This window comes from Penicillium concentricum (genome assembly GCF_028827145.1).
Source record: "Penicillium concentricum strain IBT 3081 chromosome Unknown utg000001l_segment0_segment0, whole genome shotgun sequence".
NCBI lineage: Eukaryota > Fungi > Ascomycota > Eurotiomycetes > Eurotiales > Aspergillaceae > Penicillium > Penicillium concentricum.
In genome coordinates, this window is record NW_026622754.1 from 5,922,699 (window position 1) to 5,945,846 (window position 23,148).

Here is a 23,148-nt window from a genome sequence, read left to right on the forward strand (position 1 = left end):
CTACCTATAGATCCCTAGCACCGTGGTGCACCCTGTGGGAGTCATCTGACTCCTCTGGAACACCCACCGCGTTCAGGTACTTGTACAACGTACTTGCAGATGTAGATCTACCCGCTTATCTGCGGCACATCCTGATGTGGATATGCATTTATGCGTGGTTATTTTCCGATGTTCGGAGGTTTCTGATTCTGTGCGAGCTGACGGATTCGGTCCCGATAACCTGGTGTTGTGGTAGTCGTCCCAGGGTACCGAATGGTTTTCTTTGTTCCTGGTCAGGTACGCTAGCTGGCGCCTTGGCTTTGGATGCGGCTGGTTGCTGGTACCTGGAACTTGGGGCCCTGGGGTTGGGTGTTTGTTGCCAAGGGTCTGTTGTCCATGGTGCGACAACAAGGTTCAGATATTTATAGTTGTGGTAAAAGCTAACAGCTGAGGGGATATGGGGTTGTGGAAAGCTGGCACTATTCCAAGGTTAAGTACATAAGGATGTTCAGTGTGAATACCAAATCAAATGTTTTGGATCATTCGTTTATATGAATGTTCACGGATCTCGTTTAGCAACTGTTGCCGTTGCCGGTGGAAAAGCGAGGTCTGAGAATTTAAGGTAGACCCTTTGTTTGCATAGAGTAGGGCATATATTGAGGCTTGTTTTAATTACAAATATATGTATTTTCTAGACTAGCCCGTCCACATTCAAACGTCGGAGGCTCAAATACGCATATCCATGGAGTAGATGCATTGGTAGGAGAAGGACTAGAAGCTTCCACCTTCTTTCCCTTCCTGTTCCTTCCTCTTCTCCTGCTCTCCATCTCCAACTCGCTTTCTTTCTCATCTCTATTTCCCCTCCTTGTCTCCCTCCCTCCCCAGAGCTCATCACCTCCTGTCACCACTTATAATTTGTACACATAAGTTTCTCCTGACACCTCTTGGGTGTGCTTCTGAGCATCATAACACCCATCCAAGGCATGTAGCAACTGTGAACACTTTATCCGTGGAAACTGCAACGCAAGGAGCAGCACGAAGGGTAATATCCTGAAGTCGAGTCGAATGTTGGATGCCCAAACCCAAATTCCTCCATCAGCTCCATCACAGCTGTTCGGCCCACAGGGGAGACGAGCCAATGCCTAAGCAGACAGGCACACAAACAGTGAGTTGCATCTTCTGTTGTCAAGCACGATGGTTCCAGTCGTTTTAACCTTCTATTAGATCCACCGTTCCTAGGCAATAACGTCAACAAACGATCTTTCGATTTTTGTTGCCAGGCTCCAACACCAATAAACGATCCTTTCACCTTGGTTGCCTCAACCTTGGACCACACTGCTTCCTCGCCTTCTCTTATCTCATATTTTGTCTTCCTCTCTTCATGCCTTTCTGTCCAGACCTCTGGCAAAATCTTTGAGCCACGAGCGAGACTGGGATGCGTTGCCGAGGTGATAATAATTCGTCTTTCAGCAAGTTCAGCAACTTGATATCGACTTTCTGTGTACGGTTGATTAGTGGCAGTCCTTCCTGGAGCAACTTCAAAGCCTTAACACATGCCCAACGAGACGATGTCTCCGATCTGAGCTTTGTCACTATCGACCGGGGTTTTATTCTACATACACTGCACCTAACCGTTCTCGGCCTTCGAAGCTTCGTCTATCCAACTAGTACCATCCTTTAAAACCAGACTAGTTCTGGCATATCGAATAATCATCTCCTGCCTGGAAGAGCCAAATGATTCTCAAAAGGACAATCCACATTCGCAGCAACACCAGAAAACTGACTGTCATTGTCTGGCAACAAGACGGCGGCACGGATGCCGAGTATACGCCAGAACCCCGCAGCAGGAAAGGCATACCACCGCTGATCGTTCAATTCTTATCCGTCGCTACGTGTCCGGTTCCATCCGCCACCTCGGGAATAGTCCGAGCACCTGCCTTAGCTATTATCATTGTGCTTTCGATGCTCAACTTCCAGAATCCCTCTACCGACAATCATAGTCATCACCATAGTTACCATTAATCGATGAACTTCCCATCATGACAAACGGCAGCAAGACAACCCTTCAGGCGATGCCCGCTGATATCATGTACATTGTGTTTCCGACCAATTGGCTTTCGCAGATGGGAGCATCGACCTCCAGATCCTGCTGATGGCTATGCATCATGCAAGCAATCATATTACAGAGAAGGCTAGGCTCGTGGATATACAACAGACATTGACGCTTGTGCTAGTATCAATGTCTCGAGCGCTGTTTCGGTGACGGCATCTCAGACAATGTTGCTATTGCTCAAATTCGCCATACCACCCGTGATCCCCTTTGATTGATACTATCCAGTATACGAACTCGAGACTGAGTGAGAGAACTTTGTGCCGAGCAATTTTGCAATTGATCTTCAGATCGTCTCATCGTTTGTTTTCCCGGCAGCCGAATCTGGAGATGTGAGACCATCTATCCTGCAAAAGCTCCAATGTGCAACCTGGGATTCCAGCGGTAGAGTTCTAGGAGCTTTTGACCTAGAGCTCTATTCCTCGATAACATTCATTGTGAACGGCTGCAGAACATGTACCGTATGCTCAAACCATCGCTGGGCATGGCACAATTATTACAGTGCAGCTAGTGGGGAAACGAACGAAAAGTCGGAAAACAACAAATACAATAAGAGCTGAAAGGCGCTTGAGCATGTCTCGTGCAATTTGAGTTGATACTGTCGTCGTGATGGTTCTTCCGTTGTCTTATATCGACCCGCGAGTCGGTGGTATAAGCGGTTCTCTCATTACTCGTCCTAGCTGGTGATGGAGAAACGACCAGAAGAGTCAAACTGCGGGTCTTACCGTGTTTAGCGACAACTTAGTCCCCATCAAACTGTTTCTGGGGATCCTGTTCGACGAAGTACGGCAAGGTGGATTCTCGGACGCCATGATAACAACCGGACGAGTGGGTTTCATGGATATCACTTTGCGGACTTTTCTAACATATACTTGTAGAGATTATCAGCTTTCAACGCACTGCCTTGCGACTTTAACTTCCCAACACGGACTGCTCCCCACGTCCTGAATTGCTGCATGGAGGCTTGTTTCCGGGCTTATTTATTCCGTCACTGAACGAATGGATCGAGCTTCAAATGCAACGGGAGGTGCTCCTTCTAATCTGAGTTCACAGTGCCCTTGTTCAACTCCGACAAGAAAAAAAGACACAGAAGGGTCCAAAAAGAGCAAAAGACGATATCCAAGCTGGGTGAAGATTCATCTCCTCCAATCAAAGGGCCAATTTTCGATCAAATTTTCAAGGCAGGGTGCGACCAAAAGTCGACATGGGAGCGGAATGCCAGTGTTCACCTATATGCATAGATATTCAAATGTTGATATATACTACCAGCAAACAATACACTCCCCTCGCTTTTCTTGGTCATATCCGAGCACCCGGGATATGCAAACTCAAGAGGCATCCTGACGCGACCAAAACGAGGAATTGTTCGAATGTCTGATGTCTCGTTGATCAAGTCCCCTATATGATGTCAACCCCTGTTTTCTCTTCCCTATTCTTTGGTACGCTAGCAGTCCCAACATAAGTTTGCTCCCGGCGATTGGCACTACGACCTACTGTACCAGGTCCGCCTCCCTATGACTTGTTGTGCTCAAGCGGCAACGACCACTGACTAGGAAAAAGGAATTCCTAGGTCTAATGTGTGCTGCTGAAGAGCAAATCAAAACAACCCTTCTTGTTCGGGTTTTGCGGCACTGCTAAAGACCCCTAGAGGTTAGCGGAATCCAGTTGTCGAATCCGATGATGCACATTGTCTTCTGAATGCTCAGGCAAAGCAAAGCGGGAAATTCTTCTGTTGCGAAAATAATTGAAAAAGAAGGGGCTCTGTCAGGATCCCTCACACGAAGAGCCTGTATCCAATATACTTTAAATCAAAAGGTGAAAATCTCTTCTTGTCTTTTGATTTAAACATGGATATCTCCCGGCCTCTGGCCCCCATACTAGGGGTACCGGAAAAAGAAAGGCTTCCGCCAAAGCCCCAGTCAATTGAAGAGTGAAACTAGACGATTCTAATACAACCGGCCAGGAAATTATGTCCCCTCCCCCGGGGCTGACAAGCCCCGCGATGGGCCCGGATCATGCAAGCGGGCTGCTCAAAAGCGTCGATATAACTTGATAAAAACGAACAGGTGATCGTCCATGGTGTGCAGTAAACCTGGATCGCAGCAGACATGACAGAAAGGATCCCTGCAGGTGGAGCAGACGTGGACTGGCATGGCGGTGTTCTACAGCTTGAGCTTCTCAGACCTTGAATCCTGATGCCCCTGATGCCCCATCTACCTTCGGTTATGTTACCACTTTTCATCTTTTCCCGTGGCCATTTCCTCTTATTGCTTGTGTTTGTTCACATGTTGTGCCCCTTATCGAATACCAATGTCCTCTTCGCCGGGATAAAAGTTGATACCCTGTTACGAGTACGACGCACCAGGAAATGAGGACTGGTTGAATTTCCTGCATACAAGCTTGACTCATTCCAAGGTATGAAGGCAAGCATTGCCATAGTCAGCCTGGTTCGCACAAATGAGATGCTATGGTTTCACATCATCGCCGAAAAGTATATTCTGGCAGCACGATGTGATGTCCCTAACCATTGGGGCTTCGCTGGCCCAAACATGCATGATATATTCTATCAAATGACTCGGCCAATCGACTTTCCCCCGGCATGTTGCTCCTTTTGGACTTTGGTGCTCTTGGTTTGCTGTTAGCTTGTGATAGCTTGTTGACTTTCTGGAGTTCCTTCAAATTCTCAGGAGCTTGAGCCTTCCGACATTTTCTCAAAGGACATCCACTTCAAGATATGTGGAACCAGAAGAAGTATTCGATTACACGGGGGAGGATGGGGTCACGAATGATCATGAAATGCTCAGCACTTTTGGTGCAGCAACAGATATCAGCGAGGGCTCGCATTGCAATCAATATGCTGCGTTCCAAAGATATTCGTCCAATATCACAGAAGAGAAGCAATCTCGACGGGAAATGCCACATGGTGGATGAATAAGCTAGCCGACATCATTCATCCAGCTCTGATATGGCGAGTGAGCCGTTAAGCTGTTTAGAGACTGGCGACAAAACACGATATGCCTAGGATAGCCAAGGAAACAACCTCGCCTTTCTCGAATGTCTCCGTATCCAGTTTCCCGAGGCACTCCTGAGCCCCGAGCTTCGCTCATCTTCGTTCGTCCAAGCGGCATGGATAGCCGAGTGAAAGCATGAGAAAATCCAAACTCCGACAAGTGAACGGAAAAGCAAGAAAGGGCCAGGATACCATACGCTCAGATCTTTGGTATTCATCTCGACCGAGTCATTGGTGGGACACAGCGTGCTGTCGAGACTATCTTTTCACCTTTCAAACACAACAGCATTAGAGCTACAAGGAAAGGAGTTCGATGATATGGCTCAGAGGTATATAGAGTTAAATGGCCCTGTCGATTGGCCGAAGACAAAGGATGTGCTTTGGAATTTTCTGACAATTGTGAAAACGTCCGAGCTGCTGCAGAAGAATTGATGGCGAGAAGCCAACTTAGAAAGACTATCTTTGCCCCTTTCAAGCTGTGGAAATAAACTTGACTTTGTAAACGGCGGACCTGTGAATTACTGTATCGGGTTAATTTTGCCTTTTTGGGTTTAGCTCCCTAATACGCTGTAACCTCCCTTCAACCCCCCCCCCCGACATAAGAGACCCTTCTTCGCTGCTCTTCCTCCCCCTCTCTCTCACTTTTTCATGCTGAAGCTGCGTTCCAGACCAGCTCAAGACCATCATCTGGGCCATTGATTTGCCATGGTACCAATATTCACCGCAGGGGCGTAAAGGTCCCAAGACAGACGGGGATCTGTTGTCCCTGCAAGCTCCTGAAGTGGCGATAATTGTCCACTTCCGCTTGAAGAAAATGTTGTTTTTCTGTCGTGGTAGCCTTAATGATCACAGTGTATCCGTGCGTTAGAGGGCTGGCTTTTACAAGGTAGCCCGTTCGATCACAGATGTGGATTTGTTCAAACCCATGGCTTCGGTTTCGGGCAAGTTGACAGTGAAGCCGGCGTGTGAACTCTTGCGGTCCCATGGAGTGTGTCAGAGCACAGCTATCGGTTGTCCGTCGCCTCCAATACTAGATTGTAGGTTCCAGTCTCATCACTGTCACGCGCTCCAAAGAACCTAAAGCTGTTGCTTTCTCCTCTTCTATTGTTCTAGAGCAAGTTGACGCCAAATCTTTGAACATAGGCCTCGAGAAGATAGCCGTAGCAGCCCAGTATAAGCAGAGACGTCATGCCGTGGCACTTGGCACTTGGTATCGGCGGGTAGCACAGCCCATTCTCCTTGAGGCGCTGGAGTATTCCGGTCATCTCGGCACTAAGCCTGTAGATGACCTCCATGTCGTCGGTCATGCTGAAGGACACGGCAAGCGACTGGGAGAAGGCGATGAGCTCGGTGTGTGTGACTACGAGCTGGCTGTGCAGGCTCTCGCTCTTGAGCGAAGCGGCGGCAGAAGGCGCATCACTGCTGGAATGGGCGTCATGGTGTGTGCCGCTGCTAAAGCGGTGGGCGCTGCCGCCCCCCAAGGGCAAGAACAAGTCGGCGGCAACATCTGAGCTTGCGGTTGATACCGTAAGCGTACCACTGTGGATTGCCTCATCGATGGGCATATAAGGCTGGCCGAAGTCGTCTAGCAAGGGCTGATGGTCCCACAAGTAGGCGGCAGTGTTTTCGTCGGATTGGAGGTTGCCGAAGAGGTCTTGGCTGCAAGCGACAGACGGAGGCAGGGTGATGAAAGGTTCGTCAACTGTGTCATGTCTGTCAGCTTTCTATGCCAAGTACATGTGATGCAAAGGCAAGGAAGAAGAGCAAGGTTCGCGACATACTACTCATGGCTGGGGTTGGGCGTTGGCTGGACGGGCTTGACTGGCCTGTCCCGCGACCGAGCGGACGGCCGGCGTGGCCGCGCGGACTGTAGTTGCAGACTGCACCTGACCGTAGGCACTTGTGGCACTGGTTGGATGAGGCATCCTTGGTGCACCGCGTTTTGGCGGCATAGCAACGATCGCAGGTGGATCGAATAAGGCTCATGCTAGCGTTTTTGACGGTATCACTTCAACGCTGGTAGAAAAGCTAGTCGACCATGAAAAGCGGGCGTCTTCTGGTTGCGAAGCAAGGCTGTGCAGATAGTAGGTACAAGGAGAATACGAAATGGAACAAACTACCTTGCCTGGTCTGACTCGAGGAACCGATTAGTATTGGCGCTTGGCCAAGGAGAAAGAAGGGAACAAGAGAAAATGAATGTTAAAGTAGCAGCGAGAAAACCATTCATTCTCTAGGCTGGCGACGAGAATCGGACAGCGGCCTACAGTGGCCAAGAGGGTAGCTTGGTTTGTAGCGCATGGAGTGTCTACATTAGTACAGAATTTTACAAGACTACTCTCACTTGGGGATTGGCTTAGAGAGATGTATATTTCGATACCATGATGATGCAACCTTTTGATTGCCTTGAAATTGATATATTATAAATATCTTTCAATTTCCTTATCAACTACTATCTGTGACGATCTGGGAGTTTTGCCAGTAGTTGCCATACAATTATAATTTTCATTAGAGCTGAAGTCAATCATTGTGACTAGCCTCATCTATCTCTGACCGAACTCGAATCTCGGTTGTAGAAACTCGGCAACATGTACAACACGCTTGCAACAGCCAGAAGATCACCGTCCCAGAGGACCAACAACCGAGCTCACCATCACGGCAGCTTCTCGCTCCCAGTTTCCAACCACCACCATATCAGGTCCTGGTCGACCCTTCTCGGCCAACAGGCTGGAAGCAGACACCTGCGACGCACGAAGCACACACTCTTTGATCTCAATTCTTAGTCGATCACGGTTGGACCGCAATGTACGGACCGAGACACCGCCTCGGCTGGCGATTTCCTGGACACGCGGGGCGAGAGACGAGGCGAGGGAGCGCCAGTAGTAGGAAGGAAGTGAAGTGGTGTCTAAAGCCTGGAGAAGAGGCTGCAGGAGATTAGGTTTGTTTGAGGCCGCTGTTTGGGCTTCGGTGGCGGGTTCGTCGACTGTGGTAGTGGAGGTCAAGAGAGGGTGTGGTGGTGGGCGGAGGTTTCTGAGAATGTTCTCCAAGGCGACTATATCTTGGCATCGCGCGGAGATGTCGGCGAGGGTTCGGTCCATGGTTGGGAGTTGGGTGAGAGCCCGAGCGAGGGAGTTTACGGATGTCATGATCGATGTGTGCATGAACCCTTGTAATGTTGACAGCAAGAGTTCGGGCTTGTAGTCGGCTGCAGTGGTTTCGCCCTTGGGCGGAGGCGAAAGAAGATAGAGAGTCGTGGCGGCGGTTGCCAGCCGTGCTCGCGCATCACGGGCTTGCTTATATCCAGATGGCATGGATGACTGGCCATTGGCGCTTGCCGAGTTTGAGGACAAGGAGAATCTGTTGATGGTCTGTTGTGCTCGTGACTTGACCATGTTTTCTGCGGGGATGACGAATTCCACACGTAGAGTGCGTGTGACCTTCACCCGATCCAATCCATAGCCTTCCTCACCCTGTGTCGTGGCTGAGAACATTTCTCGTAGATTCAAAATCGTGTATGCTGCTCGCTCGAGTGCACGGAAGCCATCTTTTCCAGTTGACGGTGATGCTGGTCCATCCGGTCCTGCTGAGAGGGCCGGCCCTGTTGTACCTCGGCCTGTAATTTCAGAAACCTGGCTCTCCAGCTGTCTGCCCAGAGTTAAGCATCGCGCGACAGCCCTTGCTAGCCGGACTGTTTCGAGCGAGTTTTCAGCAGCAATACGGGCTTCATCGGCTGCTTCCCATTTTTGTACAACCTCCTTTTGGAGACGCTCGTACCCTTGCGTCACAGAAGCAATCTGCGTCCCTGATTCTTTCAAAATATTATCGGCAGCAGCAGTTTGGCTTTGGGTGTATGAAAGCAATGGAAGTGCTGATTTTGTTGTCAATGCATGGATATGTGTGTCGATCTCCTGAAGATCAAAGAGTACCCGTGACAATGGTGTTGATAAATCCAACGGGGTATCTGTTGCATTGTTTGTGCTTGTCACCAGTGTATTGGCGAATGAAGCTGGTGAGAAGTCTGGGTCCAAGAAGGCCTCATAGTCTATGTATGACGGATCTCCTTCTGCCATGATGGGTCTAGACGTGTCCAATGTTTATCTCAATGCACATAGAAGAAAAAAGCGAAGTAACTAGAGAACACCTTTGAGCTAGCCAATCAGGGGCATGTGGAGTTCAGAAGCAATATTTCTTCGGCTCTCAATGTTTTGATATCAGACTAGGTCATTGAGGAGAGAAGGACCTCACATTGGCCATAAGATAGGAAGCCCACATGGCCGATAACAACGGGGTCACGTGGCATTACTTAGTCATCTTATATATTCCCAGTAGATATAGCCAATGAAGCCATTACTGACTGTGGACAATATAAATCAAGAAATATGAGTGATTAAAGAAACTGCATTATATCCAGCTCATACTACGATATATAGAATGTGGTGACGCGGGCAAATCTAGGAATTGGAGGCAGAGAACCCTCGGAGATCTTGACCAATCTTATAGTTCTATCACGAGAGAGCCAATATCATGATATGTCTCTAGAGCCAATGAATATTTTCCAATATCCAAAATCAAAAGCGTCGACTGCAACTTTCCCAGCGCCTTCCAACGACAGAGCGGGGTCCACAGATAAGAGTTCGGAGGTAACTCCGAGTACCGGACATGAACTCACCTTTAAAAGCACAATTTCTAGATGCTATAAGCCAAGATAATCATCCACCATGTCGACATCTACAACAACAACGCAGCAAGAGACCGTTCGCGTAACCAACGAAGATCAACTACCTCCGCTACCACCAGCGGCAAACGATGCATGCTTCCAGGGTCTTGCTCGTGGAGGTCGAAATGGCACCCTAAAACTCCGCGGAATTCCCACATTCTCAGACCTAACTGAGAAACGACAGTGGATGAAGGAGCACATGGCTGCTGCATTCCGGTTCTTTGGCAAGCTAGGGTATGGGGAGGGTGTCTCCGGGCACATTTCGATGCGAGGTAAGTGTGACCCTCTATTTTGAATGAAATATACATTCTAAGTAAACGAGGGTATTCTAACGACTTGCAGACCCAATCCTCAAAGACCATTTCTGGATGAACCCGTTCGCCAAGCATTTCTCGACTATCAAGGCTTCGGACCTCGTTCTTCTGGATGCTGATGGATTCGTCGTCGATGGTGGAGCTCAGCTCCCTGTTAATGAAGCTGGGTTCCTGATTCATTCAGAGATTCACAAAGCACGCCCAGATGTTGTGGCTGCAGCGCACACGCATGGTATTCATGGAAAGACGTGGAGTTCATTTGGAAAGCCAATTGAGATGCTTACACAAGGTTAGTGGCTTTTCTTTCTCTCTTGAGGTGGAGTGGTTTGGATTTGTGCTAACGAGTTGGATAAAGACGCATGCAGCTTCTTCGGCAGAGTGGGTGTTTACGAAGACCATGGCGGCATTGTTCTGTCGGCGGATGAAGGAAAGGCCATTGCAAAGGCATTGGGCAAGGAAAACATCGCATGTATCCTGCAGAACCATGGGTGAGTCGATTTCGCCGTTGCGTTTTCTATATGCGTCTAGTTCTTCTGGCTAATGTGACTTTACTCATATAGTCTCCTAACTGTTGGTCGAACTGTTGATGAAGCAGCAATCCTCTACTCCATGCTGGAACATGCGTGCCAGTCACAGCTTCTTGCTGAAGCAGCAGCAGCCAATGGTCTTCCAAAGAAGATCATTAGTGATGATGTGGCCAAGTTTACCGCCGATGCTGCCCAGAATCCTGTAAGTGGAATGGTCATATATCCCAAACTGCTCGATAGTAGTGAATAGTTATGCTGACAACTTTAGCACAATTTCTATACCGAGTTCCAACCCGAGTTTGAGTTGCTGGTCGAAGAGACAAATGGAAGGTTCCTTCAGTAAATGTGAACAATATGTATACCACTTTCCGGTTCAGTTTGATTTTCCTTTAAATGTGTAGCCTATGCATTCTCTAAGGTCCAAGACAATAAGTACTTAGACCGAAAGATGATATTCAAAATAACTTTCTACTTTGCGAGGCTGTCCGCAAAGCAGGCGATTTCAAAGGGTAGTAGTGCAGCACAGGCTGGCCATTATCCGATGGTCACATAGATGCACACCACCGCAACTGAATGCTCTTCGGCCGTCGCCTTCTATGTGGCTATCCAGACAATTCTTGAGCCGGCAAGGCAGCATAGGACGTCGAGAGAGCAGATTATCAACCACACTATCTGTATGAGAGCTTTAAATGAAGGGCGTCGGGGAAGCCGTGTTGGCATCAGACGTCCACGGATGATTATACATAACTATCACGTAACTACCTTTCTCATAACAGACCAGACACGATTTCAATTAGTTGTATTTAAGCTTCGTTGGAATGGACGCCAGCCTTAGGTATAATGAGAGACAATGTCTCTTTTCAAGAAGTAGAGATTGTACATAAAAATTTTCATATAGCTCGTCAGATTGTCTGACTGAGAAGGTATTAATGTAAACAAGTATCGAACAAATAAATATGGAAATAATTCCTTCAGAACAAACGCCATCTATACAGATGCAACTGCCGCAAGGGTATACAAAATGGAAAGAATGCATCAAACAGTCCATGGTAGACCGAGGCGTGGGAAGAAAAAAAGGTTGTAACAGGGTAACAAAAAGTCGTTCATAGCCCCAACAGGGAACATCAACGATGGGGCGAGGGGGCGAGCAGGCGCGGGTTCATACAGCATGCTCGCCCGTGTGCTTCATATCATCCAATTCATATTCTTGCAAGCTGCGTTCTCGACCGCGGCCACGGCCAAAGCTCGACTCCTGCTGGCCATCGCCGTCAGATGTTTGTGACGACGGACCAGCTTGGGTGCTGCCACCGTGTCCACCAAACTTGATAGGCTCCAGCTCCCTTCTTTGGCACACCCACATCCCAAGGAAGGTCATCATAGCCGCACTGGCGAATTGAAGTCCCCACCAGAGTAGGTTTGCAGGGATGGAGTGGGAGTATAGAGTAGTGGCGATGAGGTGGAGGAAGTGAATTGTCAGAGCGAAATCCGGGACCAGCTTTGAGCGGGATACAAAAATAAGTAGGAAAATGACGCTGAAGATCCCCCGAGAGGAGATTATAATTAGCCTTTGATCGGAATACTGCCCATAAGGTCGAAACAGTGGACAACTCACCTAACAAAGCAATTCAACAACCACACCAATCCCAACATCCATCCAATGGTCGTATCGCCACGCAGGGAGTCCCATCCAAAGACAAGATCTAGCGAGAATGGTGTGCCATAGACAACTGTCGTGAACAAGATGAGCACCGTGGCGCAGGCATAGTATGCGAGTTGCAGCAAGAGGATCTTGCGGACGATCTTCAGCGGAGGGAGTTCGGTGCGCGACCCCGCTGGTGGACGCCGGCGCGCGGGCATCAACTAAATAGACAGGGGGGATCTTGTCACCCTCAGGAATTTCGTTCAAGGTCGAGGTGTGAAGGTGGTCGGATTGAGCTCGGTGAGGATAAGAATGTGGGGGCGAAGGGAAGGGAACATGCAATGATGTTTGGGAAGACGTTCCAAGTGAAATCCAGAGACGAGAAGTATCCAGTGCCGGAGGCTTCAAAATTATATGTAAATCCCAGAACGTGGAGTGCGTCGACAGTGAAAAAGGGTCCGGAGATGGAGATCGCCTGCTTGGGATCAACAGTCTTGGCGGTCACAGGCCCGACCCGCCAGCAACTGGACATCTGCCGTCACTGACACCTTTTGGCTGCACGACACGCTCCAAACCACAGGATACTCTACTTGTTTGAACTCGACGAGTCAATTCCTCACCCGCTCCCTCTCCGATATAATCATATCTTCAAAATGGTCTGGCTACCTTGGTCTTCCGGCGATTCAAACACGAACGCAGCCTCCGACGGCGGCCGCATTGCCCCGGGCCGAACGAGTCGCGCGCGCTGCTGGGAGGGCCGTGATAAATTTTTTGCCTGTCTTGACAAGAATGATATCCTGGACGGCATTAAAGATGATAAGAAGGCGCGACAGAAGTGCGCGGACGAGGTTGTGGAGTTTGAGGCGGCATGTTCACAAAGCTGGGTACGTACGGTGTGATATTTGATCGGTTGCTCAGAATTGCCAGACTTTGGTGTTTTCTGTGTTTTCTAGCTTGCTCTACGCTACATCTATTCACTGGCAGATTGCTAACTCGAGATTCTTGGTATCTACTAGGTGAAATACTTTAAGGAAAAGCGTGTGATGGAGTTCAACCGGGACAAGACGATTGAGCGCATTCAAAAGGAGGATGCGGCTAAGGTGAAGGAGCTGAAGGAGAAAGGTTGGAACTCGAAATAAGAAGCCAGAAGGACTTTGTCGGCGACTTTTGTACAATATGTAGCATATCCTCTCTTATCACGTACCTTGATGACCACTCTATTTCAAAGGTACATTGCTAGAGTTGCAAGCCTAAAACGGCTTGATTACTCAGTCTTACTACGTATGCCCTGTACAACTCAAGTTCTAAGTTCGAAGGCTCGTTATTTGACTCGGCCTGCCTTTGAGCGCTCTCATGAAAGCGGCACTTAAGAAGCCCCTGGCAGAGGGAATATGAATGAGCTAGGCACACAAACTTTGATATCAAAGGAAGAGATGTCCACAAGCAATAATATAACCCCAAATATCTAGGAAACATCCGTATTATGTCCAAAGGGGGCAAATAAACCAGTAGTCACAATGAGCAAGAGTACAATGGTTGAAAAGACATGTCAACTCCATCCTAAATACCGCCTTGCCCTAATATCTACCTAATATCTTACTGCCTTTGTGACACATGAGAAGCAATGAGCAAAAAAGGAAGGAAACGCCTAGTGTTGCGAGAACTGGTTTTTGGCCAGCCAGAAAAAAGGAACCGAAGCAGAGCACTGAAATCCACCAGTAGGAATGCAAGAACGCCAGGCTCCAAAAATGAACAATGACAAGATGAACCTTAAGTTCGAATGAAATGATAGGGAGTAAGAGAGTCGTGAAATCATTGCTTCCATTTAGCCAGGTGCTGCATCAGGTTCTGTACCTGGGGACCGACGGGTCCCTGGCCCTGCTGCTGTTGTCCACCTAGTCCTTTGGCCAGGAGCGAGAGCAGGGTTGGATCGGTGATGACGGGTGCATTTACAGGTTGGAGGTTGAAGGATGGATGGGGAAGGGGTTGCTGTTGGGTGGTATGCATAGGTGGAGGCCGATGCGCATTGGTCAGGAGGCTGGCGAGGTCGGCCGGAGGTGGGTTTGGTGAGGAAAAGGGCGACTGAGTAGCAGACACGGGCTGTGAATGAGGGGGTCGCTGGAGCGCCGACAAGAGAGTTGAAAGGCTAGGACCATCTAGTGAACCAATGAGGTTCGCAATGTTTGGTGGGTTTGAAAGCGCGGGCATGCCAGGCGGGGGAATCGACATAGGCTGTGCTGGAGGGACGATAAAAGCAGGATTGGGTGCAAATGCGGCTGGGGCTGCTCCTCGCTGCATCGCTTGGGATTGGTGGCTTAGGAGCTCAGCAGACATATTAGGCTCAAGCTCAGGGTAATCTGCGAGGGAAAAAGAGATATGAGCAAGGTGTCGATAAATAAATGAACATAGAATGCACTTACCAAGGAAGCGGACGTTATCCAACCCGGCGGTTCGGTCAAATAGCTGCAGAGGAATTTTCCGAGAGACTTGATTCGGACGAGAGAGGCGAACAACCGCAAGAACACCTTCAATAAACTGACGATGCACGGCGGCGCCAAGAGGGATCCGTGGACCAAGCACTAGGACATCCACTCGCAATCCACGGTTGCGGAAAGCGTTCTCTACATGAAGAACGAAATTCCTTCGCGATGTTAGTGACTTTGTCCAAAGACTACTCGACGTATTCAACCCACCTATCAAGTTCCTCCAGTACAAGGAGCTGCACCTCCGGTACATCTCGCTGAGCTCGTCGAGGCACAGGCAAATCCGCTTCACCTTCATAGATACCACGCGGTCTCGGACTGATGCTGCGGTAACGTCGATCTCTAGAATAAGGAGAGCGAGGAGAACGCGGAGAACGGGAGCGCCTTCGCTCGCGGCGATCAAATCTTTCTGGGGTTCTGTCGCGTGACCGATATCCATCTCTAGACCCCCGAAAGGGTCGCGGGGAAGGCGATCGCGGCGGGCGATAATCGTCGCGTCTGCTGCGGTGAGAAGGTTCATCCCGGAAATCACTAAATGGAAGCCGACTGGGTTCATAGGGCTTAGACCGGTCGTATCGATCAACCGGGCCCCGGACGTTAGTTCGCCCAGAACTGGCACGGCTGAACTCCGGTGACCGGGAACGGCGTGGCGGCGGTGCACGGGAAGTTTCGGGTGTTTGAGCAGGCCGAGTCGATCGCTGAGGCTTTGAAATTTCAAGATCTGGGGACGGTTAGATCTTTCTTTGCGAGAAAGATTGCCGAGTTATGGCTTCAGGCACTCACGTATCTTCCTGCCCCGCACAATGGCTCCCTGTTCGACGCCGAGAGCCGCATGGCAGGAACTTGCCTCCAAAAACTGTATGAAGCCGTACGCCTGCTTGATCGATATCTGAGCCAGTTTACCGTACTTGTGGAAGATATGGAACATGTCTCGCTTGGTGACTCTTTCAGTAGGGAGGTTGCCTGCACATGAGAAAACCGTTAGATCGACGAATGGGAGATTTAAGGAACAATACTGACCAACAAACAACCGAGAGCCCACCGGGAACCGATCCCAAAGACCTTCCGTCACATATATCCGCTCATCGTGCAGGAACTCGTCATACTTCTTTTGGACCTCTGGACCCCAGGGCGCATCATCATCATCGAGCTTGATCGGCCGACCCTGCTTGTCAACACGGCCTTTCTTGGAGGCTACAGAAGGCTCTTGCAAGGAACCCTGAGATTCGGCACCGGTAGATGGGGTTTGCGGAAAGGTGCCAGTGGGAAGTAGATTGTTGACGGCCGGGGTCCCTCCGGAAGCAATGTTAAATGGCTGAGACTGGTTTTGGGGTTGAATATTACTAGGTTGGGCGGAGTAGGTAGGCGATGTAGTGGCAGCATCATGGGCAGAGGAAAGTTGGCGATATGCCTCGCCATTTGGAGTATAATGGGCCTGAATAGAAGCGTGGCTTTGGGCTTGAGGGTGGGCATGGGTGCCCTGGGATTTGAGGGACTCGCCAGCGGGTTGGAGAGACGAGTTCTCAGCTGAAGCGGCAGGAATGGTTGCACCAGGGTTGTGGTTGGAAAGATTGTCGAGGAGACTCTGGAAATTGATACCCGTGTTATGTCCCACGCGCTCCTCAGAAATTAGGCGGTCCGGCATGTTTGATTGCTCCGGGTTCTGGGCATGATCTACTTCGCTCGGAGTGGCAAAGCCTTGGGACACCGGAGCAACCGGAGCAGCGTGGGAATAAGTGGAATCGGGGTGAGAGAAAACTGCGCTCAGTTGGCCGGGATTTTCGGACCCCGAAGCTGGGTTGGGAGGGTAGCATGCAGAAGCAATTATTTCATTCTGCATCCCACGATTCAGCTGCAAGCCTTGGAAACTACCAGCATCTTGAATATTTGGTCCCCCCTGACCATCCTTTGACCCTCCGTGCAACCATCCATGTGTTTGCGGGACCTGATTATACCCCGATCGTTCATAGGTGGAGGTATCGTTGAAGACGGGGTCCATTTGGTTCTCTAAGACTGGGATATTCGATGGCTCTGGAATGTGTAGGGGTCGAGGGCTTTCCGGGGTCAGAGTCTTTCCGCGAAAGTGAAGCGCTTCATCGGGGGGACTGGGCGTCATGTAGACTTCGAGTAGGAGGTTTCATCTACGGAGAAAAAAAGTGAAGAGGGTCCCCCTAGGAATTTTCGCAATCGCAAGCTAAGGTGGGGCGATGATAGAAAAGACGGGTCGAGTTTCTGCCTTTACCCAAGAGGGAAAGTAGACAGAGTAAGGAAGAAAAAATAGGCGATGAAGAAGAAAATGGGGATTAGGTGGGGGGTTCTAGAGGTGAGAAGTGGAAATGGAAAGAAAAGTTTGTCAGGTGAGCAAGTTGGAGGCGTTGAGGATTCTGGATCTGGCATATATCCAGTATCACGAGGGCATATTAGTTTTATTAATCTTTTTTTTTTTTGGCAAAGAGAAGAATATATGTAGATTCCAAGTTGGTGTAGTTAGTTATGTAGAGTGGTTGATGTAACCACTTACTATTAACGAACCACTATAACACTATAAATCACATATAACCATATACATCATTTCTAACCACTCTAACATCACTCTAATCACTTTAATCACTCTAATTCCCATCCCAATCAAATAAAAGCTTCTGTTACGTACGCTAAGCGGGGCCAGACGGTCTTTTATTTTTTGGATTTTAAATTTAGTCACTCCACTTAACTTCTCAAGATAGCCTCATGTATTCCCAATGGCGTATACCCTACTTGAGGGCATTGCCCTTTAGAAGATTTGCATCTCAAGCTGACCAGGATATACAAATAGCCAGGGAGTGGCTCAAGACTCTCAATTCCAAGACTATCCCTCGGAACATCTGCGAGATCTCTTTCAGTCGGTCTAGCGGTCCGGGCGGGCAAAATGTGAACAAGTCAGTGTCTCCACTTGAGGGTCAATAGTACTGAATGCTGCAATGCTAATCGGAAAGGGAAATAGGGTCAACTCCAAGGCCACCTTGAAAGTCCCATTGGACGCGTTACTGCCCTTGGTTCCCCGTCTGATACACCATCCCCTACGCGCTTCCCGATATGCCGCCGAAAGAACCCAATGTCTAGTCATCCAGTCCGACGAGGAGCGGAAACAGTCTAACAATGTGGAATCCTGCTTTGACAAGCTCTATCAGCTATTGCAGAGCTCGGCCAAGGAGGTGATTCCCGGGGAAACATCCCAAGCGCAAAGAAATCGCGTGCAAAAATTGTATGTTTACTCTTCCCATGGAAGCACTCGAGCAAATCTAACGGAAAAAAACTTAGACAAAAGGCTCAAAATGAGGGTCGGATTAAAGACAAGAAACAGCACAGCGACAAGAAGAGTAGTCGCCGGGGAAGCAAATACGATGATTGATAATGATTGCAAACAACCCGATAGCATAGGGACAAGTTCGCCAGTGGACCCTGAATTTTGATAATATCCGATCAACGCCTATGTGTGCTAAGTACAAATACTTGGGTATGCTATGTATACTACTCCTTCGCTGCGCGCTCCGCATTGCGGATGGTAGCAGCAATAACCTTCTCCAACGAAGGATCCAGGCCCTCTGTTGCCTGAACAGGCTGAAGCCAGTTGATCACTTGGCGTGCGAGATCCTTGCCCATAGGATACTCCCTGAGGCGGGCAAGCGAGCTACCAAGCGCCCGTGGGAATTCAGCCGAAGTAGGGGGGATTCCAGCGGTCGGGAACTTGATGTAGCAGATCTGTGTCCGGGGGCTGGAAGGCTTGTTGGCGCGCATCGTCTCAATCACATGTTCCAAAATCTTGCGAAGACAAGGCGCATCCTGGAATTCCCAGACCATATCAAAGAACTCCTGACCGAACCGATCATCATGGTCGAAGTGCTTTGTGGCGGTATCAAAGATGGCGAGCGGGATAGCACCGGTCAGAGCAGGTGTGGAGTTCAGGTTTTGCAGCGCAACCTGGTCTACTTCTCCGTCCGTTCCTGTGCTCGGGTTGATGTCCTCAGCTGTGAGTGACGGGAGCGCAATCATGTCGGCATCGGTATCGTCGACTTCTTCTTGAATCGGCTCGGGCTTCTGGCTCTCCTCGTCAAGACCGAGAATCCGTTGGCGAGCGACCAGCTTTGCGATGTAAATCAATTCCAACTTTGCATATTGAATCCAAATTGTCCTCGCGCTCTTGCAGAACCGTAGACCGCGCTGCATGTAACTCCGTGCCTGTGTCATATCTCCGTGGTCATCGAGGACGTGCTTAGCGGCATAAACCCATAAGTCGGCGCTGGTAGGGTGTAGTCGCAGAGCATCGGTGAAAATCATCTGGAGCTTTTTGTGTGCCTTTTGTCTGCGAGCGTATTCAATGTACTGGACCCAGAGGTTGATATCGCCGTGGAACTTGCGTGTAGCTCGGTCGAGAACGAAGAAAATGCGTCGCTGGCCGTTGAATCCTGCTGACCGAATCCCAAGTCGCTTCACCCGCTTCTTTCGCAGCACATCGAGGTTCATTTCGTATTCAGCATAGCGCACAAAATCCACTGGCTGTGCACCACGCGCGTTGAGCTTGTGCTCGAAATCAGACCGCTTTTTGACAATTGAGGAAATTTCATCCTATTCATGCTGATCAGCTGTCATTCTGATGGAAGAACTCCGCTTTGCGACATACCTTGGTAAAAATCTTCTTGCGCTCATATTCCTTGAGCTCAGGCACTGACTTCTCGAGGAAGAATCGAGCCTTATCTGTTGCGGCGGACATGATTGCTGTTCACTGAAGAGTGTTAAAAAAAAAAGTCGGCATCCCGCATTGAAAAAACACCGATCAGCCCCAGAGTGCGCTTAGCCGCATTGGGTTAGCGTCCAGGGCGCTCAGAACCACCGAGGGATCCGGAAGTTGTTTTCATTTCCCTCAGGGGCCATTTGCTCGTGACATCTACTTGTTTAAGTTATTCTCTCTTTCGTTCTTTTTCTTGACGTTCTTTTCTTTCCCAATTCTTTTTTTTAAACCATATAGGTGCAGAGATTACCTTTCTCTGTGTGCCACCATGGCTCCCCGATATAAGGACGGAGATGCCGTGGTTGCCGTAAGTTCAAAAGCGCCATTCAATGCGGATCAAACGCCACTGACTCGATATTATTTGCAGATCAACGGCAAATGGGTCGCCTGGACTCACACGGTTTTCGCATATGCTGCGTTCATCAGCGCGTTGATTGTCGGCGTTGCTTTGCACTACCATAAGATCGTTCAAAACGAATACTACGGCTACCCCATTGAATGGTTCCCCTCTGTGTCTGCGACCATCGGTGACCGATATCCCGAACGGTCCTTTTTCATGGTCTTCATTGCTATTACTTCCGGCCCTCGATTTGCCCTTGTCTTCCTGTGGTACATCCTTACTGCGCGTCCGAATTCGACCTTACCCAAGCTGGTTGCCGGCGTGGGCATCTTCCGGACATTGACATGCGGTGGTTGGACCTATGTCACATCTACCGATGACCACGATTGGCATGACATCTTCATGATCTCGTACCTGGTGGCCACCTTGCCGTGGACCCTGGGTTGCCTTGCGCTCAGCCCGAACAATCGCCGTGCTGTCAAGTACCGCAAGATTATGGCCAGCTTGTTCTTTGGAACTTTGGTTCCGTTGGTCTACTATTTCATTCAGCACAAGGTCCACAAGGTTCCTGGTGGTGAGTCCTTACCCCTGTGAGAATCCAATTAAAGGTTACCACATGCTAATCAATCAAACATTTAGCCTACACCAAGTATGCATTCTTTGAATGGTCCCTAATCCTGTTCGATGTCGGTTTTGATGCTATCACAACTCTTGACTTTGAGGGCTTCGAATTGGTGGTGAGGGATGTTAAGGGTGTTAGCAGAGGGTATGTACCGTGGCTTCCGAAATGACACTGTCCGCATCAAATGTATAGTGCCAAAGGCTATATCGGTTTTCAAAAAAGAAAACATTGTCTAAGTTTGTGCTCATTAGGCAATTGAAAACGACTGTGGATGCTGTCTTGGAAAAAGAGTGTGTACAATTCCATAACGAACTACAACCATCCCGGAAATTAACCACGTACGTAGGAAGGGCAAGCCAGTGGGCAACACCTTTGGCGAGGGCTTCTTCTGGACCGAGATTATTGATGCTGCCTCAGATGTCTACAATGGGGTAAATTATACCAGTCGACTATTGGCCTCCTGCGTTACTGACAATGGACTCTAGTTTGTTTTCTGGACCATCGTGACTGCTCTGCCTGTCCTTGTCTGGTGTAAGTAAAATATATTCCCTGGCACAGATGGCCATTTCTGATCTTGATAGACTTCCCTCTTTGGCACATGGGTATCTCTGGCTACGAGGTTGCCATCGTTTGCTGCACATCCCCGCTGCTTTACGTTATCCCATCCCTGCGATACGCAGCCGCGAAGAATCTTCGCCTTCTCCATCTGATTTCACTCGTTGGACTTCTTGGATACAAGTTCCAGGATCCTGCCAACCGTCTCTTTGTGACTGGTTTCGCTCTTTCTACTACTTGTGCAGCATGGACTGCTAGCTTCTTTTCCGAGAGGGCCAACACTCCTCGTCTCGAAGCCCGTATCATGGCTTGGGGAATCGGTCTGATCATGTCCGTCGTTGCCAAGTTCGCATGCAAGACCAACAACCCCCTTTGGCCGATTATGCACGCTGAGAATGGTGGCTGGAACAAAATCGGAATCTTCTTTGCTCTGTTCGCTGTTTTGAGGTCCCAGAGAGGCTCAAACACGAGCGGGGGTGATTACTTGCCAGCAGGTGGCAAGAAGGGCTCGTCCATTCTTGCTGCTGTCGGATTTGGCGGTCTTATGTTCGCCATTGTCTCGCTTTTGACTGACTCGAGTACCATGATCTCGTGGGTCTGGGACGGATACCCAGTGCGCGGACCGATCGCAGCCCCTCACGGCGCTCTGACGATCTTCGCAATGGGAGCCGGCCTTGTGTACGGCATCTTCCACCCCGGAATTGCTGGAAGCTGGACTGCTTTCGGCGTCGGTTCCATTGGTGCTGCTCTTCTTACTTGCTACCACCACTGGACTGGATTCTACGGTGCCCTCGTTCTTGCGTTCTATATCATGGCTGTTGCTCCAGTTCTGATTGCATCCAGCGTTCGTCACTCTCCTGCTAGCACATTCGGCATCGGATTCATCGTTTATGTGGCCCTTTTGCTCTTCCACGTTTGGGTTGTCGCCTACGCCTTTGTGCCAGGTGGCCCATTCCTTCGTGAGCACACTGACTGGCTCATGACCACTATGATGCTGTCGATTGGTGCGGGTGTTTTCTCTGCGGCGACCTCGAACTCGACTCGCTCCCGCAAGCCTCACAAGCCTGTCAACCCCAACAGCAGGAAACAGCGATCGTACTATATCTACGTTCTTGCTGTGTTGCAATTGCTTTCCGTGTCTATCGCTTACCTCCGCTTCCCTACCAATGACTACACCCCTCATCACAAGGAGGACAAGATTGTGACTGCTGGTATCTGGACTGTCCACTTCGGCCTCGATAACAACATGTGGTCATCCGAGCGCCGCATGCGCGATGTCATTGGCGAGCTTGAGCTGGATGTCATTGGTTTCCTCGAATCCGATAACCAGCGTATCATCATGGGTAACAGGGACGTCACCCAGTTCATTGCCGAGGACCTTGGCTACTACACTGACTTCGGCCCCGGTCCCAACAAGCACACTTGGGGCTCCGCCTTGTTGTCTAAGTTCCCCATCGTCAACTCTACCCACCACCTTCTCCCCTCGCCTGTGGGTGAACTGGCACCTGCCATCCACGCCACACTCGACATGTACGGCGAGATGATTGATGTTGTTGTGTTCCACTCCGGACAGGAAGAGGACCCCGAGGACCGCCGCTTGCAGAGCGAGTATCTGTCAAAGCTGATGGGCGACTCCCCGCGTCCTCTGATCCTGTTGAGTTACCTCGTCACCAAGCCACTCGAGGGTAACTACAACACCTACGTCAGCGAGCGTAGCCAAATGAAGGATATCGATCCTACCGACTGGGACAGATGGTGCGAGTACCTTCTCTTCAAGAAGCTGCACCGTACTGGCTACGCCAGAATCAGTCGTGATACCATCACGGATACGGAGATCCAGGTAAGTAATATTATTTCTTTGTCTTTTCTCCCACGAGTGCTCATTTCTGACTGTTTCGTGATCTAGGTTGGAAAGTTCGTCATTGGCGAGCCCGAACCCGAGAACGAGATGCGTATCCCAGAGGAGATGGTCCCCGTTGGCCGTCGCTTCCCGGCCTTGTTCCGCGGCCAGGGAGTGCGTGGACACCGCTACCACGTCTTCGATGAGCCCAGGTACTGGCAGTAGACAGTTTGCCTGCGTGAGGAGC

General features: G+C 49.7%; 9 protein-coding genes across 9 annotated transcripts; 4 read left to right on the forward strand and 5 right to left on the reverse strand.

Annotated features, from left to right (window-relative positions):
• Nucleotides 1-6,208: 6,208 nt before the first annotated feature.
• On the reverse strand, nt 6,209-7,085 carry N7517_002276 (Zn(II)2Cys6 transcription factor domain-containing protein; the record flags this gene model as incomplete). Its single annotated transcript, XM_056720006.1, has 2 exons — nt 6,209-6,801; nt 6,881-7,085. The coding sequence occupies 2 exons, from the start codon at nt 7,083-7,085 to the stop codon at nt 6,209-6,211; spliced, it is 798 nt and encodes a 265-aa protein (XP_056584141.1).
• A 629-nt stretch (nt 7,086-7,714) lies between these two features.
• Nucleotides 7,715-9,166, reverse strand: N7517_002277 (putative Golgi transport complex component Cog5; the record flags this gene model as incomplete). Its single annotated transcript, XM_056720007.1, has 1 exon — nt 7,715-9,166. The coding sequence occupies one exon, from the start codon at nt 9,164-9,166 to the stop codon at nt 7,715-7,717; it is 1,452 nt and encodes a 483-aa protein (XP_056584142.1).
• Nucleotides 9,167-9,814: 648 nt separating this feature from the next.
• On the forward strand, nt 9,815-10,997 carry N7517_002278 (class II aldolase/adducin domain protein; the record flags this gene model as incomplete). Its single annotated transcript, XM_056720008.1, has 5 exons — nt 9,815-10,085; nt 10,156-10,416; nt 10,483-10,615; nt 10,688-10,856; nt 10,923-10,997. The coding sequence occupies 5 exons, from the start codon at nt 9,815-9,817 to the stop codon at nt 10,995-10,997; spliced, it is 909 nt and encodes a 302-aa protein (XP_056584143.1).
• Nucleotides 10,998-11,813: 816 nt separating this feature from the next.
• On the reverse strand, nt 11,814-12,511 carry N7517_002279 (protein SYS1; the record flags this gene model as incomplete). The annotated part of the gene is made up of 2 exons (XM_056720009.1): nt 11,814-12,186; nt 12,267-12,511. 2 exons carry the CDS (start codon nt 12,509-12,511, stop codon nt 11,814-11,816), a joined length of 618 nt encoding a protein of 205 aa, XP_056584144.1.
• Nucleotides 12,512-12,946: 435 nt separating this feature from the next.
• Nucleotides 12,947-13,440, forward strand: N7517_002280 (cytochrome c oxidase subunit 6B family protein; the record flags this gene model as incomplete). Its single annotated transcript, XM_056720010.1, has 2 exons — nt 12,947-13,177; nt 13,310-13,440. The coding sequence occupies 2 exons, from the start codon at nt 12,947-12,949 to the stop codon at nt 13,430-13,432; spliced, it is 354 nt and encodes a 117-aa protein (XP_056584145.1). The 3' UTR covers nt 13,433-13,440.
• A 665-nt stretch (nt 13,441-14,105) lies between these two features.
• N7517_002281 (putative RNA-binding protein (Nab3)) lies at nt 14,106-16,892 on the reverse strand (the record flags this gene model as incomplete). The annotated part of the gene is made up of 3 exons (XM_056720011.1): nt 14,106-14,650; nt 14,714-15,517; nt 15,560-16,892. The coding sequence occupies 3 exons, from the start codon at nt 16,890-16,892 to the stop codon at nt 14,106-14,108; spliced, it is 2,682 nt and encodes an 893-aa protein (XP_056584146.1).
• A 606-nt stretch (nt 16,893-17,498) lies between these two features.
• N7517_002282 (peptidyl-tRNA hydrolase domain protein) lies at nt 17,499-18,167 on the forward strand (the record flags this gene model as incomplete). Its single annotated transcript, XM_056720012.1, has 3 exons — nt 17,499-17,694; nt 17,760-18,020; nt 18,077-18,167. Exons 1-3 carry the CDS (start codon nt 17,507-17,509, stop codon nt 18,165-18,167), a joined length of 540 nt encoding a protein of 179 aa, XP_056584147.1. The 5' UTR covers nt 17,499-17,506.
• Nucleotides 18,168-18,286: 119 nt separating this feature from the next.
• N7517_002283 (snoRNA-binding rRNA-processing protein UTP6) lies at nt 18,287-19,539 on the reverse strand (the record flags this gene model as incomplete). Its single annotated transcript, XM_056720013.1, has 2 exons — nt 19,437-19,539; nt 18,287-19,381 (listed from the first exon to the last, which is right to left on the reverse strand). Exons 1-2 carry the CDS (start codon nt 19,524-19,526, stop codon nt 18,287-18,289), a joined length of 1,185 nt encoding a protein of 394 aa, XP_056584148.1. The 5' UTR covers nt 19,527-19,539.
• A 273-nt stretch (nt 19,540-19,812) lies between these two features.
• Nucleotides 19,813-23,126, forward strand: N7517_002284 (uncharacterized protein; the record flags this gene model as incomplete). Its single annotated transcript, XM_056720014.1, has 7 exons — nt 19,813-19,851; nt 19,912-20,458; nt 20,524-20,650; nt 20,853-20,937; nt 20,992-21,037; nt 21,088-22,901; nt 22,968-23,126. 7 exons carry the CDS (start codon nt 19,813-19,815, stop codon nt 23,124-23,126), a joined length of 2,817 nt encoding a protein of 938 aa, XP_056584149.1.
• Nucleotides 23,127-23,148: the final 22 nt, after the last annotated feature.